The 13,220-nt window shown below is 41.2% G+C and overlaps 1 protein-coding gene across 1 annotated transcript; it reads left to right on the top strand.

The window, feature by feature from the left end:
• Window positions 1-3,555: 3,555 nt before the first annotated feature.
• Window positions 3,556-11,514, top strand: ADIPOR2 (adiponectin receptor 2; the record flags this gene model as incomplete). The annotated part of the gene is made up of 6 exons (XM_010178452.1): window positions 3,556-3,675; window positions 5,521-5,692; window positions 6,347-6,533; window positions 7,623-7,810; window positions 9,057-9,250; window positions 10,788-11,514. Coding segments are annotated over 6 exons (993 nt in total), but the record flags the coding sequence as incomplete, so codon positions are not given.
• Between the last annotated feature and the right edge of the window lie 1,706 nt (window positions 11,515-13,220).

Below are 13,220 nucleotides of genomic sequence, written 5' to 3'. Positions count from 1 at the left end.
GTTTATAAATATATAAAGTATTTATAAATATTTTATATATTTTATTTTATTTCAAAATACTCCAAAATGCTCTGAAGACCTCACAGAATTATTTAGTCAGAATTTGAGACTGTTTTTAAAACCAACTGAGTAAATTAGACGACGTAAAAGAACATCTGAAACATTAGCCAAGTGAAAATCTTTTTGGCCAATGATCTAGAAAATACAAAGAGATAAATTATTCTGGTTCAGGATATATCATACCACTTTAAAAGTGGGAATATTGGAGTTTGGTTCTGGGCTCTCATTTCTTGCATGATCTTAGGCAAGTGTGATTTATTTACCCAATGTGTTCCCCATTTTAAAATGTGATTTCTGTGATTAGAAGTAGTTGAAAACAGGTCTTAAAGTGTAAGATTGCTGATGTTGTTAGGTTCTAGAAGTATTCTTGATTTTCTGATATGATCAGCCAAGGAAGAGAGACTATGAGAGTCCTAAGATACGAAGGAACTTGTCACAGTGGAGATTTTACAACAACATGCCTTCTGAACAGAAAAATGGTTTGGTTTTTCTTTTAATTGAATTGAAAGTCAATAGACTCCTTCATATTCCCAGATGAAAGCTGGCATTAGTGTCACACTCCAACTATAGATTTCTAGCTTCCAAGAAGCACAGTTTACTGTTCTTTCTAATGGGACGTTACAGGAAGGAGTTGAGAGAGGATAGATGTTCCAGAACAAACCTCATTTTGCCTCCTTAGTGAGAAAAGGACTAAGAAGCTGAGCTTTAGGGTTTTTCTTTCTTGAATGCTAATTTTGCAGTTTAATGGCAGGAAGGAGATAGTAAAATCAATTCCATTTTCTGGCAGTCATCTGGACTGTATATATGATATGAATTCTTTTTATCACTAAAAGAAGCTCAGTAATGATTTGTTTGTAGGCCCATTGCCAAAATGCAAAGATTCTGGACTAGTTCATAAATAGCTGTGCTCTTGGAGCTTTGCAGTCTGTTCCAATTGAAACCTTCCCATCATTCTAGAAATGGGAGTATGTGGAGAGGGGGAAATGAACATTTTTTGGCTTTGAGTCACTGGACAGACTGCAATGAATAAGGGCTTTGATTCTGTAAGGGACCTTTTTTTCCTTCAGTCCACCCAGTTTTGTAAATTGAGGGTTACTAAGCTGTGCACCCCATTCCAGCTGGTCATTGTGTGGTGCTGGGGGAGGGAATTTTTAGGATAGCTAAAAGGCTTCTTGTATCAAGTCCATTGGAACTTAAACACTAGCCTTGCTTTTCTGTAGGGAGTGTTCTTAGAAACTGAAGATTTCTTTAATTTGTAAGATTGTGCAGACTATGATGAGCATCTTATCCAGACAGGGGTTGGACTAGATGATCTTTAAAGGTTCTTTCCAACCCAAACCATTCTATGTTTCTATGACCTTGAGTTAATTATTTATAAAATTGAAAACTGAGAATCCTAACCAGAGAGATCCATTAGTAGAAATTGACAGTGAAATTGACAGTGGAGGAAATAACATCAGTGAATACTGTTGAGTCAGAATGAAACCAAATTTATTTTTTACTAATAGGCTTTCTGGTCCCAACAGGACATGTACTTGTTCTAGAAAGATATTAAACCTATTTACATCTCAGTGTTGCCTGGTGCCTTTCTCAATAGAATTACTGGGCTAATCTAGGCAGTGAGAGTGTATTTAATACTGTCTTGTACTGCTGTAAGATCTGCCTAGAGCTGATCAATATTTATATCAGTCATCTGTTATAAAATACAAAAATCATTGTCCAGACTTGCTCCGAAGGGGTGTTGACTGGAATGATAAAAGAAGGTGAGTAGACAGTACAAGGGACGTGGGTTATGTACAAAGATTCATTTAGTCAATGAGGTTGCCCTAGTATGGACAAATGGAAGGTCACAGGTAAAATGTGGAGGATGTATAATAGCACAGATCTGCATTCTGGATCAGCAAAATTGGGTCAAGAACTATGTGGTGGGAGGACTTCTTCAAAAGATGAAGCTTCAGTGGCTACTTCGAGCCTCAGGGACATTAGCCTCTCATTTCTCTCTCTCAAAAACAAACCCCCAAACAAACAAAAGTCAAAATACTGAGGAATCTAGATAGCTTGCTGTAGGTTGGCCAAAGTCTCCTTGTATTCATTAAAAAAATGGAAGTTTTAAAGAGTTTATTCAGTGAACTCGCTGGCAGAAATGGTTAATGCTCTAAGGAAAGAGCTGTAGTGTGGGACAAACACACAGCCAGATCCGATCTCTGACTCAGAGTTCAGGACACTAACCTGAACATTACTGATAATAATTCATAAGTAAAGTATGTGAGGGGTCATACTAGATTCTCAGTCACTTTGGATGGCATTATTGATAAGTAATCTTGATTTCTGAAGTTGTTAACCTTGATATGGGAATAGGAGGGGGAGAAAGTTTTGTGGCTTGTGATATGAAGGAGGCCAGTCTCCTTACAGAGCGTGGGGCTTTCTTGGCTTGGTCACGAGGTGCCTGGCAGCTTTCTGCATCAAGCCTGAAGGGTACAAAAGACTCATTCTCTCTTTTTCTAGCTTTCTCAAGCTTGTTTACCTTGGAAACTGAGTGGAGCCTCTGATGGACCATGAGCATTGTAGTAAGCAAATAGGGACATAGAACTTTTGTGCATCCCCCTGATTATTTCTTAAATGGAAAACTGGAGTGTATCATAATAGGTAGATGATGTAGATAAGTAGGATGATGTAGATAAGTCTTATCTAAGATGATGTAGATAAAGTCAACATAGGATAGAAAACTACCAATCCTCCTTCCTATAAAGTTATTAGTGGTGTATACTGGCTAAATATCCAGGTTCAGTGATTTTTATTTTGTTTTCATAATTCTCTTGGTACACCTTGGGGATATGGATTTCTCTTTATTTGAATTTTGCTTAACTCTGCTGTCTGTTACTGCTTTCCCTTGATAACTTGCCTTTGTCTAACTGACAAAAGTTTCATACTAGTTTCTGAAATACCTTGAAAGTCAAACAGATGAGTAAGTGTCTATTACTGGATTATGAGCTGAGCAGAAGTGTCAGTTAAACAGAAGAGATCTGCAGATTTGAACTAAAAATTGAGGTGAAGCATTTAGGACAAGGTAAATTGATTCCTCTCCTTAGCTTGCCTTTTATTATCCTAAAATGCCAGATACGTTATAGAGGAATTAAGACAGGCACAGTGACATTGAAACATGAAATGAGGAGTAATCCTTCCCTAGAGGTGGGTTCACTGCAAACCTCAGACTCCATATCTGGGCTTTAATGAAGCGTAACTTAGAGAAGAACACTGCTTTCCTCCAAACCTGGTGCAAACATGTGCAAAAAGGATTAGACATGTGATTTGTTCTCAGATACCTAAGAATGTAAGAATTTCTTTGCTGGTTCTTTTGAATTCCTTCCTCAGTGGCATATAAAGGAAGAAGACATTTATTTGCCAAGACCTCAAATCATAATTTTGTATGTGAACGTCACCTTTCTCCGTTCATCTCTCTAAAAGCATTTTCTCCATTTTTCCTCTCTTGCCCAGTGTTCTGAGGATTGTAAGCACAATGATGAGTCACCTCAAGAAGATGAAGGGTTTATGGGTATGTCACCTCTTCTACAAGCCCACCATGCTATGGAGAGAATGGAAGAATTTGTGTGTAAGGTAAGGCCACGTGGAAACTTCTGAAGTAGTTTTCATTTCTTGGGAAGCTCCAGTTGGGAAGCATCTGTGAGGGAAAGCAGGTACACACCATTCCTGAACGGGCATCTCTTCTTATAACTAACACTGCAGCTTCTCAGGATCTCAGCCGGTCCTAAAATATTAAATTGTAAAGCATGGAACAATGGGGGTGACAAATGAGACTCTAAAGCTGATCATGCAGCTGAGGACTCTTCTCTTGAGAAACACCTGTGCAGAATAAAAGCTTTCTGATTCAAGGCACTTTCATTTACAAGGTTATCTTTTTTCCAGGTTTCTTCAGACTTGCAAACATTTTGGTTTTCCAGCCCTATTTGCATCCATTGCAGCTTTGTCCCTTAGTTGAAAAGAAAACAAGGTTATATTAAACTCTAAGTAAATCCATTGTAGATTTTGTAATTGCTGGCCTTGGCTCAATTTTTTGCTACTTTTTAGAGCCATGGGGCTATATCAGTCTCAGACCCTCCTTTCTTGGTGAAAGGGGTGCTGCCCCTTCATACACTTGTTCCTGCTGGTTTTGTGATCTATTCTTCAATGTTTTTTACAGAGGGACCGTAGTCACTTGGTAGTTTTTTGTGTGGGGGTTGTTGTTTGGTTTTGTTTGGGTTTTTGTTGGGGTTTTTTTTTGTGGGTTTTCTTGTTGGTTTGGGGTTTTTTTTGGTTTTGTTTTTCATTAGATGTTTCTTCCCCTTTTTAGTTGTTCTGCAGGGTGGATTGTGTAAAATGAATTCCCTCCTGCTGTTCTTACCTCAGTTCAAATTTTTTGGTTCATGAAGTGAACCAGTTATTTTCTTACTTAATGTATTTAAGAACTCAGTCTTTAACTGGGTTGGTTATTCTGATTAGTTTTGTTTTGCTTCCATGAAGGAGAATTGACTTGAAAAACTCTTGAGCTCTTGTTGTTGAAACTGAAATAAGAATGTAGCTTTTTAAACTTAGTGTTTCAGGATTCTTCAGGCCTGTTCCTGTATTACTAGCCAGACGACAAATCCAAGGAACACTGCAGAAACAACCCCGGTACTTAAAACAATTCCCTGATACCTTTCTGCTTGGCAGTGCTGCTTCTGAAGCCAAACTGAAGACTCCCTGTGTCTTATATCACTGAAGCAGTGCTAACAACACCTGTGTACACTTATTTTTTTTTCCATTTGGAGCCAGCTGCAAGAATAAGATGTGTGCACATCTGCTCTCTCTCCCTTTGAAGAAGAAATCTGATGGAATGGAGAGTTATGGATTTGTTGCGTTAACTGATCTGTCGCCGTTTGTTTGGGGACTGGATAAGGGATTGGAGGCTTCTCATTGGGCTCTTGCCACTTCATCATTTCTCACACATATTAGTGCTGTTGGGTAGCTTTTTTTGCTAGACTGCCCCAAATGCTAACTGATAAATTGTCAGGTTGGCTTGTGGTTGGAAGAACAGGCTTTTACTTACTTATTTCTTGGAGAGAACTAGGTGTCGCCTTCTTCAATTAAATGGAAAGGATGATCTGTGAAAATAACAGAAAATGGGAATTAATGAAATGTTTTCCCTTTATTAGCAGTAAAAAAAGCCCAGTAGCTTTCCTCCTCAATGTAATGCCAAAGTGTTTCGTTGGTGGTGCACCTCAACTTCACGATGATACTGTTTTGAGGAGGGAACAGTGACTTAAGCATTATATTTCAAGTGTAAAGCCTTTGCCCCAGACATGTCCCATCAACCCTACTCATAGATTAACTCCTACCACTTTTACTAATATGGGTTTTCTGACTTTTGCCATACATCAGTGGAACTCAATTCCCTGCATTTAACTAAAATCTTCTAACTTTTAGGTATGGGAGGGCCGATGGAGAGTCATTCCCCATGATGTTCTGCCTGACTGGCTGAAGGACAATGACTACCTGTTGCATGGACACAGACCACCCATGCCTTCCTTCCGGGCTTGTTTCAAGAGTATCTTCAGAATACATACAGAGACTGGTAACATCTGGACACATCTTCTAGGTAATTTTCAGTTTGCTCTAATGCTAATTGGCTTCATTGCTCTCTTTGAGAGCAAGATAGAAAGAGGTATGGGGTGGTCAGCATTATCATTCTATTAGTAACTTGTTAAATTAACAGGTTGGTATCCCTCTCTTAATTTTATCCCACCAGGGTTGGATGGGACTTCCTTAATTATGGCATTCAGTGCAAATTAATGAATTAAAAATTTCCTGTTAGTTAATAAATTACTGGTAGGTGCTCTTTTTTTCCACAAGCGTGTAGGTATCAATTCAGATCACATTTCTTGTCACAGAAACACACTGGCAGCTTGTATGAGTGGTTTTCAACTTGCAAGGAACCTCGAAGGAAAAGGGTTTCTTTGAACTATGCCCTTCTCTTTTTATAATTTTGCAACAGATTTTTTTTTTAATTGTTCTACAATGTTCAACTAGTTTTCAGGCATCTTGCAAAACAAGTCAAAATAGAGTCCGTGCAACTCTGTATTGCATCAGTCTGGGACAGAAATGTGGTTGGAGTAGGGCAGCACGTTATTCTGCATGTGTGCTGCTGGTTGTCATGCAGCTCCTGTACCTTAAAGTCATGTTTTTAGAAAGAAAAGCTTTCAGTATGAAAAACATGAGCTTGACACCTTTCTACCCTACACTGTTTTTTCAGGATGCGTGTTCTTCCTTTGTCTGGGAATCTTCTACATGTTCCGGCCAAACATGTCCTTTGTAGCACCTGTGCAGGAGAAAGTGGTTGTTGGATTGTTCTTCTTGGGAGCTATTCTCTGCCTCTCTTTCTCATGGCTCTTCCACACAGTTTATTGCCATTCAGAAGGTGTTTCCCGGCTCTTCTCCAAGTAAGTGCCTGGAGGACAGGGTAGGCCAAATAGGAAACAGGTGGGAAAACAGGCTTGGGATTTATGCCTGGAGCCTAAGTGTAGGAGTTGTTCATTGCATGACTGCATGTGCTTTGGAAGAGACTTGAGCAGAGATTCAATGCAACTTTTGCTAATTATTGTTTGTTTCAGCATGAGTTTTTCTGCTGTCTTTTTAGTCTTAAAACTACTCCACGTTCTGCTGTTTGGCAGGCGTACGCGTGCATCTTGCTGCTGTGAGTAAGATACCTACAGCTTAGTTCCAGGACTTTGAATTTTTAATACAACTGTCACTTCTTGTCCCTTCAACTATTATGAGTTACTTTGAATCTTAAACTTAAGTAAGACAGCTCCACAACGTGTATCAGGATGTCTTGGCCTTTTGATTTTACTACGCGTTCTTTTTTTGGCTGGCTGCTAAATACCTGGTATTTCCTAAGATTACTCAACCTAGGATTGTGTCATCTGCAAGACCACCTCCTAAAGGAACCCAGTAATTAAAATCCCCTACTGAAAAATTAACTCCCATCATCTTTTGTAGGAGCATTTTGTCAGGATGTGGTAAAAAGCAGTGGCTGTAGGAATTTACTTTCTTCACAGAAAAACAGCGTGGTTGAAAAATTGCGACATTATTCCCCAGTGGTCGCTTGAGCTGATGCCTGACTAACTCATGCTTGTCAGATACCAAAGTGTTTGTGTTGGCTGTGCTCTCACAACATGCTCTGTGCCCTTTTTTGTGTTCAGAGGACTCTTGTGCTGGTTTTCTTTTTTTTCTCATCTGAAGCTTAAATCTGAGTTTCCATCAAAAAAAGTCTAGTCTAAAGACCGCTGTATCTATTGCTGATGACTGTCCAGAAATGGCCTTACTAGCTGTCTATCAAGGTAATCCATTTCTGTTAGGAGGGCATTGGTGGAAGAGTTTCCTTCAGGAAGGAAGTTGCAATAGTGAGAATAACTTGATTTTGCAGTGAGCAGCAGACAGTTGTTCTACTAAAGAAGAGAGCGTTGCTATGAGAACTTCCAAAGCTTTGCATTTCTTATCATCAAACTGATTTTTGTTTTTCCTTCTAGGCTGGATTATTCTGGCATTGCACTTCTCATAATGGGCAGCTTTGTACCGTGGCTGTACTACTCCTTCTATTGCAACCCTCAGCCTTGCTTCATCTACTTGATTGTGATTTGTGTCTTGGGCATCGCAGCCATAATCGTCTCACAATGGGACATGTTTGCAACCCCTGAATATCGGGGTGTAAGGGCAGGTAAGACCTGAAGTTAATAGTTTTGCTTCTTGACTGCCTTTCCTCCTTCCTATTTGCAAAAACTGTCTTGGGAAGACTTGAGAGGTTAATTTTATAGAGAGCTAATATTGGATTGAGAGCTTGATGAGTTTTCTTTCAGCCTTGATTATAATAAGCCAACTAGATGCAGAGATAAGGACTGGTGCAAGTCCTGGAAGTGCATTCCTGAAATGGGCAGTAACACATGCAGTAGGAAAGGTAGTGCAAAGTATTTCTAGCTATATCAAACAACTTCATTCTCTCTCAAAAAAAAAAGACTGACTGTTTGGTGTGTGTATGTGGATATTCCTTCTACTGGTTGTCTTGGTTTTTGTAATACTAAGCTCGGATATTAGCAAATCATTGAATGATTGAATTGATCTGAATGGCTGGCCTAGATAAAACACATATTTAAGGCAAAGAGCCTAGTTTTTCTCTTCACATGGTCAAAAGAACAAAACCAGATTTGGTTTCATGTTCTGAGGTAGGGAGAAAGAAAGCTTTTTAGGTGGCAGCTATGGAATCTGAACAGAGCTGGGATGAACAGTAATATTTCTTGTTCCTTAACCCATACATGCTATCTACAGTAAATCCAGATTTCCTGGACGAGCTGTGGGTGTACCTTCAGAGTACATTCTTCCAAACTTAAAATCTGGATGGGACATGATTATTCCCCACCTCCTATGTGTTTGTTGAGGGTTTTTGCGGGGTTTTTTTAACAAGCTTTTGGTACCTGCTGCTAAAATCTAAATGAATAAACCACGTGGCAGATCAGATGAGCCTCAGATGCTACTTTCCTGTTTCCTAGGACTACTTGGACAGTATATGATCAATAATCTCTTTGTTGTCTCTCTCTCTCTCTCTCTCTCTCTCTCCTTGTTGTCTTGCTCTTGAGAGATGATGGTGAAGTAAGACATAGTTTATGTAGTCTCAGTGCCCTCTACAGCCCAAGCTATGGAACGGGCTTAATGTACGTTAAAACTGGCAGACACAGCCGTTAAATGAAATATTTCAGTATCTGCTGGGACATATAACCAAGTAGCTTCTGGTATATGAAGGAATTATGTGCGTTCTTTAACTTCCTCTCCCAGTAAAGCTCTTCCAGTGACCTACAGCTTCAAGAGTTGTCACCTTTCTGAATTTTCCCTCCATAGCTTTTTTGTGTTTTCATTGTCTCCCCCTTACCGCTGCTCAAATCTGACTTTCCCACATTTTCTTTACCTCCCAGGAGTATTTCTAGGTCTGGGTCTTAGTGGAGTTATTCCCACCCTACACTTTGTCATCTCTGAGGGGCTCCTGAAAGCAGCCACAATGGGGCAGATAGGCTGGCTGGCACTCATGGCATGCCTGTACATCACTGGTGCTGCGCTATATGCCGCCCGCATCCCGGAGAGATTCTTCCCTGGCAAGTGTGACATCTGGGTGAGTCTACAGAATAACTGGATGAGGAGACCAATGTGAAAGCTGGTTCCCCTCGAGGCTGGAAGATGTTGTGTCAGTGTTTTCTTATTGCAAGTATCAAACTGCTGCGCCAGAAGCGTAGGTCTTAAGGGGGCCAAACAACTGAGCCCGGCTTACGTGGTGCCTCTTGCTGAGTTATCACAAGCTGGTGGGTCTGAGGTAACTGCTGGTGTGCAAATTCACCCCAGCACACGTACTAGATAGTTTTAACAGGTGGGTCAGCAACTCTGCAAACCTTTTAGTGTGTGTGTGTGTGTTGAGGATCCTGCAAACACACACCTTTACCTTGCTTCTGGGCAGAATAGCGCGTGGTTATTTCTCTGATGTTCAGTGTGCTCTCTGGGATCTTCAATCATGTCTGGCTGCCCTTCTTGTGCAGCCAGTGAAAACACTGGGTAGAGATGGTAGGCTTTGGAGGGGTCTCTGGCCCAGAAGAAGGGAAAGTGGGGCGAGTGGGTGAAACTTGGTAGGTATGACAGAAAAAGATCACAAAGACTGTAGAGAGGAAATGTGGGTAAGATGTAAAGAAAGAAATCAGGTGGAGCAAGAGTAGAGATGAGAAGGAGGTGGACCTTTGGAAGGCCACTGTACTTCCACTAGGATAGTTTAAGGCCCCTAAAGAAGATGAGAAGTGAGAATGAGACCTGGGTTGTCCGAGTGGCTTCTGCACAGCACCAGTTTGCTAGGTGTGTTTAAATAGCCAAGCAAAGCTCTGTTACAATAACAAGGTGGGTTCCAAAAGCACTGATGTACCACCAGCAATTTTCTAAGCTTCCTGTGGAGCCTGCAAATACACACTTGTAAAGTTTTTCAAGATTATTTTGAGTATTGGTATGGGATCCCTCAGACAAGAGCATGCTTTGTCATATAGCTCCCTCATGGTTTTCATTCTGTTGCACTCTAGTGTAGCATCCTGAGCATTTATTCAGGATGTCTGGTTGTTTCTAGGTTTTAATGTAAAACACTTTTTCCCCCCCACCACCCCCTGTTCTGTTTCTCTATGGCAAAGAAATAAAATAACAATGTTCTGAAAATCCACTTGGCAAAACTTATGCCTGTGACCAGAGCAGAGTTTGTACCTGTTAACCCTTTTTATTAATAAACCACCAGTGTGTCTTGTGGAGGCACTAATTTTAGAAGTGTCCTGCTTAAACCTTTTGCCCAAAGCTCTGGAATTATCCTTGTCCCTTCACAAAGATGCACTCAAGCATTTATGTAGCATGTTTGTTGATTGAACCAGTTAAGATGACTGAAGGAAAGGGTGGGGGGGGTGTGTGTGTGTGTGTATGTGTGTGTGTGTGGAGAATTTGATTATTTTGCTAGTGATAGGAGAGGGATGGGCTTTTAATACACAGCTTGGAGAACTTTGCAGCTTGTGGTTTGAGGTCCTGCTACGTGTTGTTGTGTACTTAGCTGAATATGTGGCCTTTTTTGGAGGCAGGGTATCACTAGAACCCCGAAGTACCCCAGCTGAACAGAAGTGTTTTCTTTTCCACAGTTCCACTCCCATCAGCTGTTTCACGTCTTTGTAGTGGCCGGTGCTTTCGTGCACTTCCATGGAGTTTCAAACCTCCAAGAGTTCCGTTTCACGGTGGGAGGAGGCTGCACAGATGAAGATGGGATGCAGTAAAACCAGCCTTCAGCCCAAGATCATCACCAAAACAGTTCTGCTGGCGTGGCTGAAGCATACAGGCTAGCGAAATTAATACCTAAGAAGAATCCAGGTTTCAGCTGATGGAGCTTCACAGGGATTCTGACTAACCAAGATAAAAATTCTATACCTCAAGCAATGGAATGAATCAATTTGAAGACCAGGAAATTCTGAAACCCTAATTTATTCTTGGGATCTACAGATTGAGCTACAGAGGACCCTTTCCAAATCGGCTTCTGTTCAATGCCATATTTATTTGTAGAACTGGGGAGGGATAGCTTAGCAGTTTCCTTTTTTTTTTTTTAAAAAAAAAAAAAAGAAAAAAAAGAAAAAATAAAAAATCAAGGTTAAATTTATATCCTCTTGGAGGGTTTGGGAGTTGATTTTAGATGCTCTTTTGGGAGAAAAACAAATTGTAAATAAGATTTCTAACTTTCTGTTTAAATAAAATTTATATAAATGTTTTAAACAATGGGTGGGGTGGGAGGGGAAAGGGTTTTTTGTAAAGAATGCAACATGCAAGTACCACACACTGTTTCAATTTTGCACAAATTAAACGATTGCAGGAGGACCAGGTAAAATTCCCAGGAGTGAAACATGTTGACCTTGCAGATTTTTTCTTAGTGGTCAGCATGCCCCTGGGGCAATGTGGGGTCCTGGCCAGCACTTGGAGTAGGTTCAGTAGGTGTACACAAGGGTTGTGTGAAGGCTGGATTAATCACCATGTCATCCAGATCACAAGGTTAGCAAGTTTATTTACTCCAGTAACTCGAAAGGTAGATCTGTGCCCTGCCTCAGCCTGTGGGACAACTGCCTTCCACGCTTGTGTGGGCTGTCTCAGTTTGGGATAGTGGATCTTGGTTAGTTGTTTTGGTTCTCAAGGTATGAATTGGGAGCACGATGGGATAACTGCACGTGAAATGGCCAACAGTCCGACTCCATCAGTGCCTACCTATCCCCAAAGGTCCCCGTGGAGGAGGTTGGTTGCCATTTGTGGGCCTGCCCTGCTTTGTCTGAGGAGATGATGGTAATGCACTTGTCAAAAGATAGTTGAGCACGTGAAGGGAAACAGAGGTGGGGATAAGATGGACTGGAAAGAGGAAGCTGTGTGCTCCAAGACTTGGAGTTAACAGTTAATACAGACCTCAAGCACGTTACCTTCTCATGTGTCAGGCTCCATATGCCAAGGGAGTTTGCGGGTTTTCCTTTTTCAGAGGAAAAATCCACAATTAATCCAATGCAGTTCCCTTTTTTTCCCTTCCCCCCCTTAGGTCTGCTTCCCATCTGTGCTTTAGCAATGGGACTGCCGGTATTTTTTAAACCTAAAATGAAGAGTTCAGTTGGATTGCAGTGGAGCAGACACACCTCCTGTCTAAGGGGAGGTGTCTACCCTTCTCTTGTGTAATTCATGTAGCTTGATCTTTGGAGCCCAGTCAGAAGCCAGACTGAAGGGAGAATCTTTGGAGTTGTAAGATGAAACTTGAATGTTTTTGTTTGTTATGGCACAGGTATTGCTTGGGAGTGTTTAGTTGGAAATTCAGAGCAATTGCCTCTCTCTCAGATGAGTTAAACAGCCCACAAAACGCTGTATTTCACCAGGAAGGAAGGTAAAGGGTGGGGGGTTCTTTTGTGGTGGTTTTTTTATTTGGGTTTTTTTTTTTTAAGACTCTTGTAAGTTCATCTTTTCAAGAGAAAAATGTGGATTGCAAAGATCTTCCCCTTACCCTGGATATCACGGAGTGTGGTTTGGGGAGTTACTTTGCCTCACGGAGTCAAGTAGAAGCAGAATGCCTTCTGAAAGTTGACTGGATATTAAGGCTTCACCCTCCAGTGGAGTCTCTGTAAAGCCTCTGAGAGCAAGGTCAGCTGCAGCAGAGCCTGCGAGCTTAGAGGGACGTGTTCTCAGTAGGATCACGACACTTGGTCGCGTACCTGTAGGGCCAGAAGTTGATCACAGGTCTGTGTGGTACCAGAATGAAGTAAAGAGCAGTATTAACTTGGATGTAAGGGCTAAGAGCACTGGCGTCCTGGACAAAGATGTAGAGGAAGTCTAGTGGTGTCTGAGAAAAGCGTGGTCCATATCAGAGTTGTCTGGAAGATGCTTTGGGATACCTCTGTAACAGTACCAGCAGAAGTGACAGTCTCCATCCTGGATCATCCCACGTTCACTCCTCGAAGGGTGATTGTAACCTGGTCCTACACAGCACAGAACTATTTACAAACCCACAGTACTCCACCTGCTATTCTGAACCCAGTCGGTCTCTCCCTTCGAGAAGTTTG

The sequence above is a fragment of the Antrostomus carolinensis genome, unplaced genomic scaffold, assembly GCF_000700745.2.
Source record: "Antrostomus carolinensis isolate BGI_N321 unplaced genomic scaffold, ASM70074v2 scaffold39671, whole genome shotgun sequence".
In the NCBI taxonomy this organism is placed as follows: Eukaryota; Metazoa; Chordata; class Aves; order Caprimulgiformes; family Caprimulgidae; genus Antrostomus; species Antrostomus carolinensis.
This window is presented reverse-complemented; position numbering and strand designations above follow the sequence as displayed.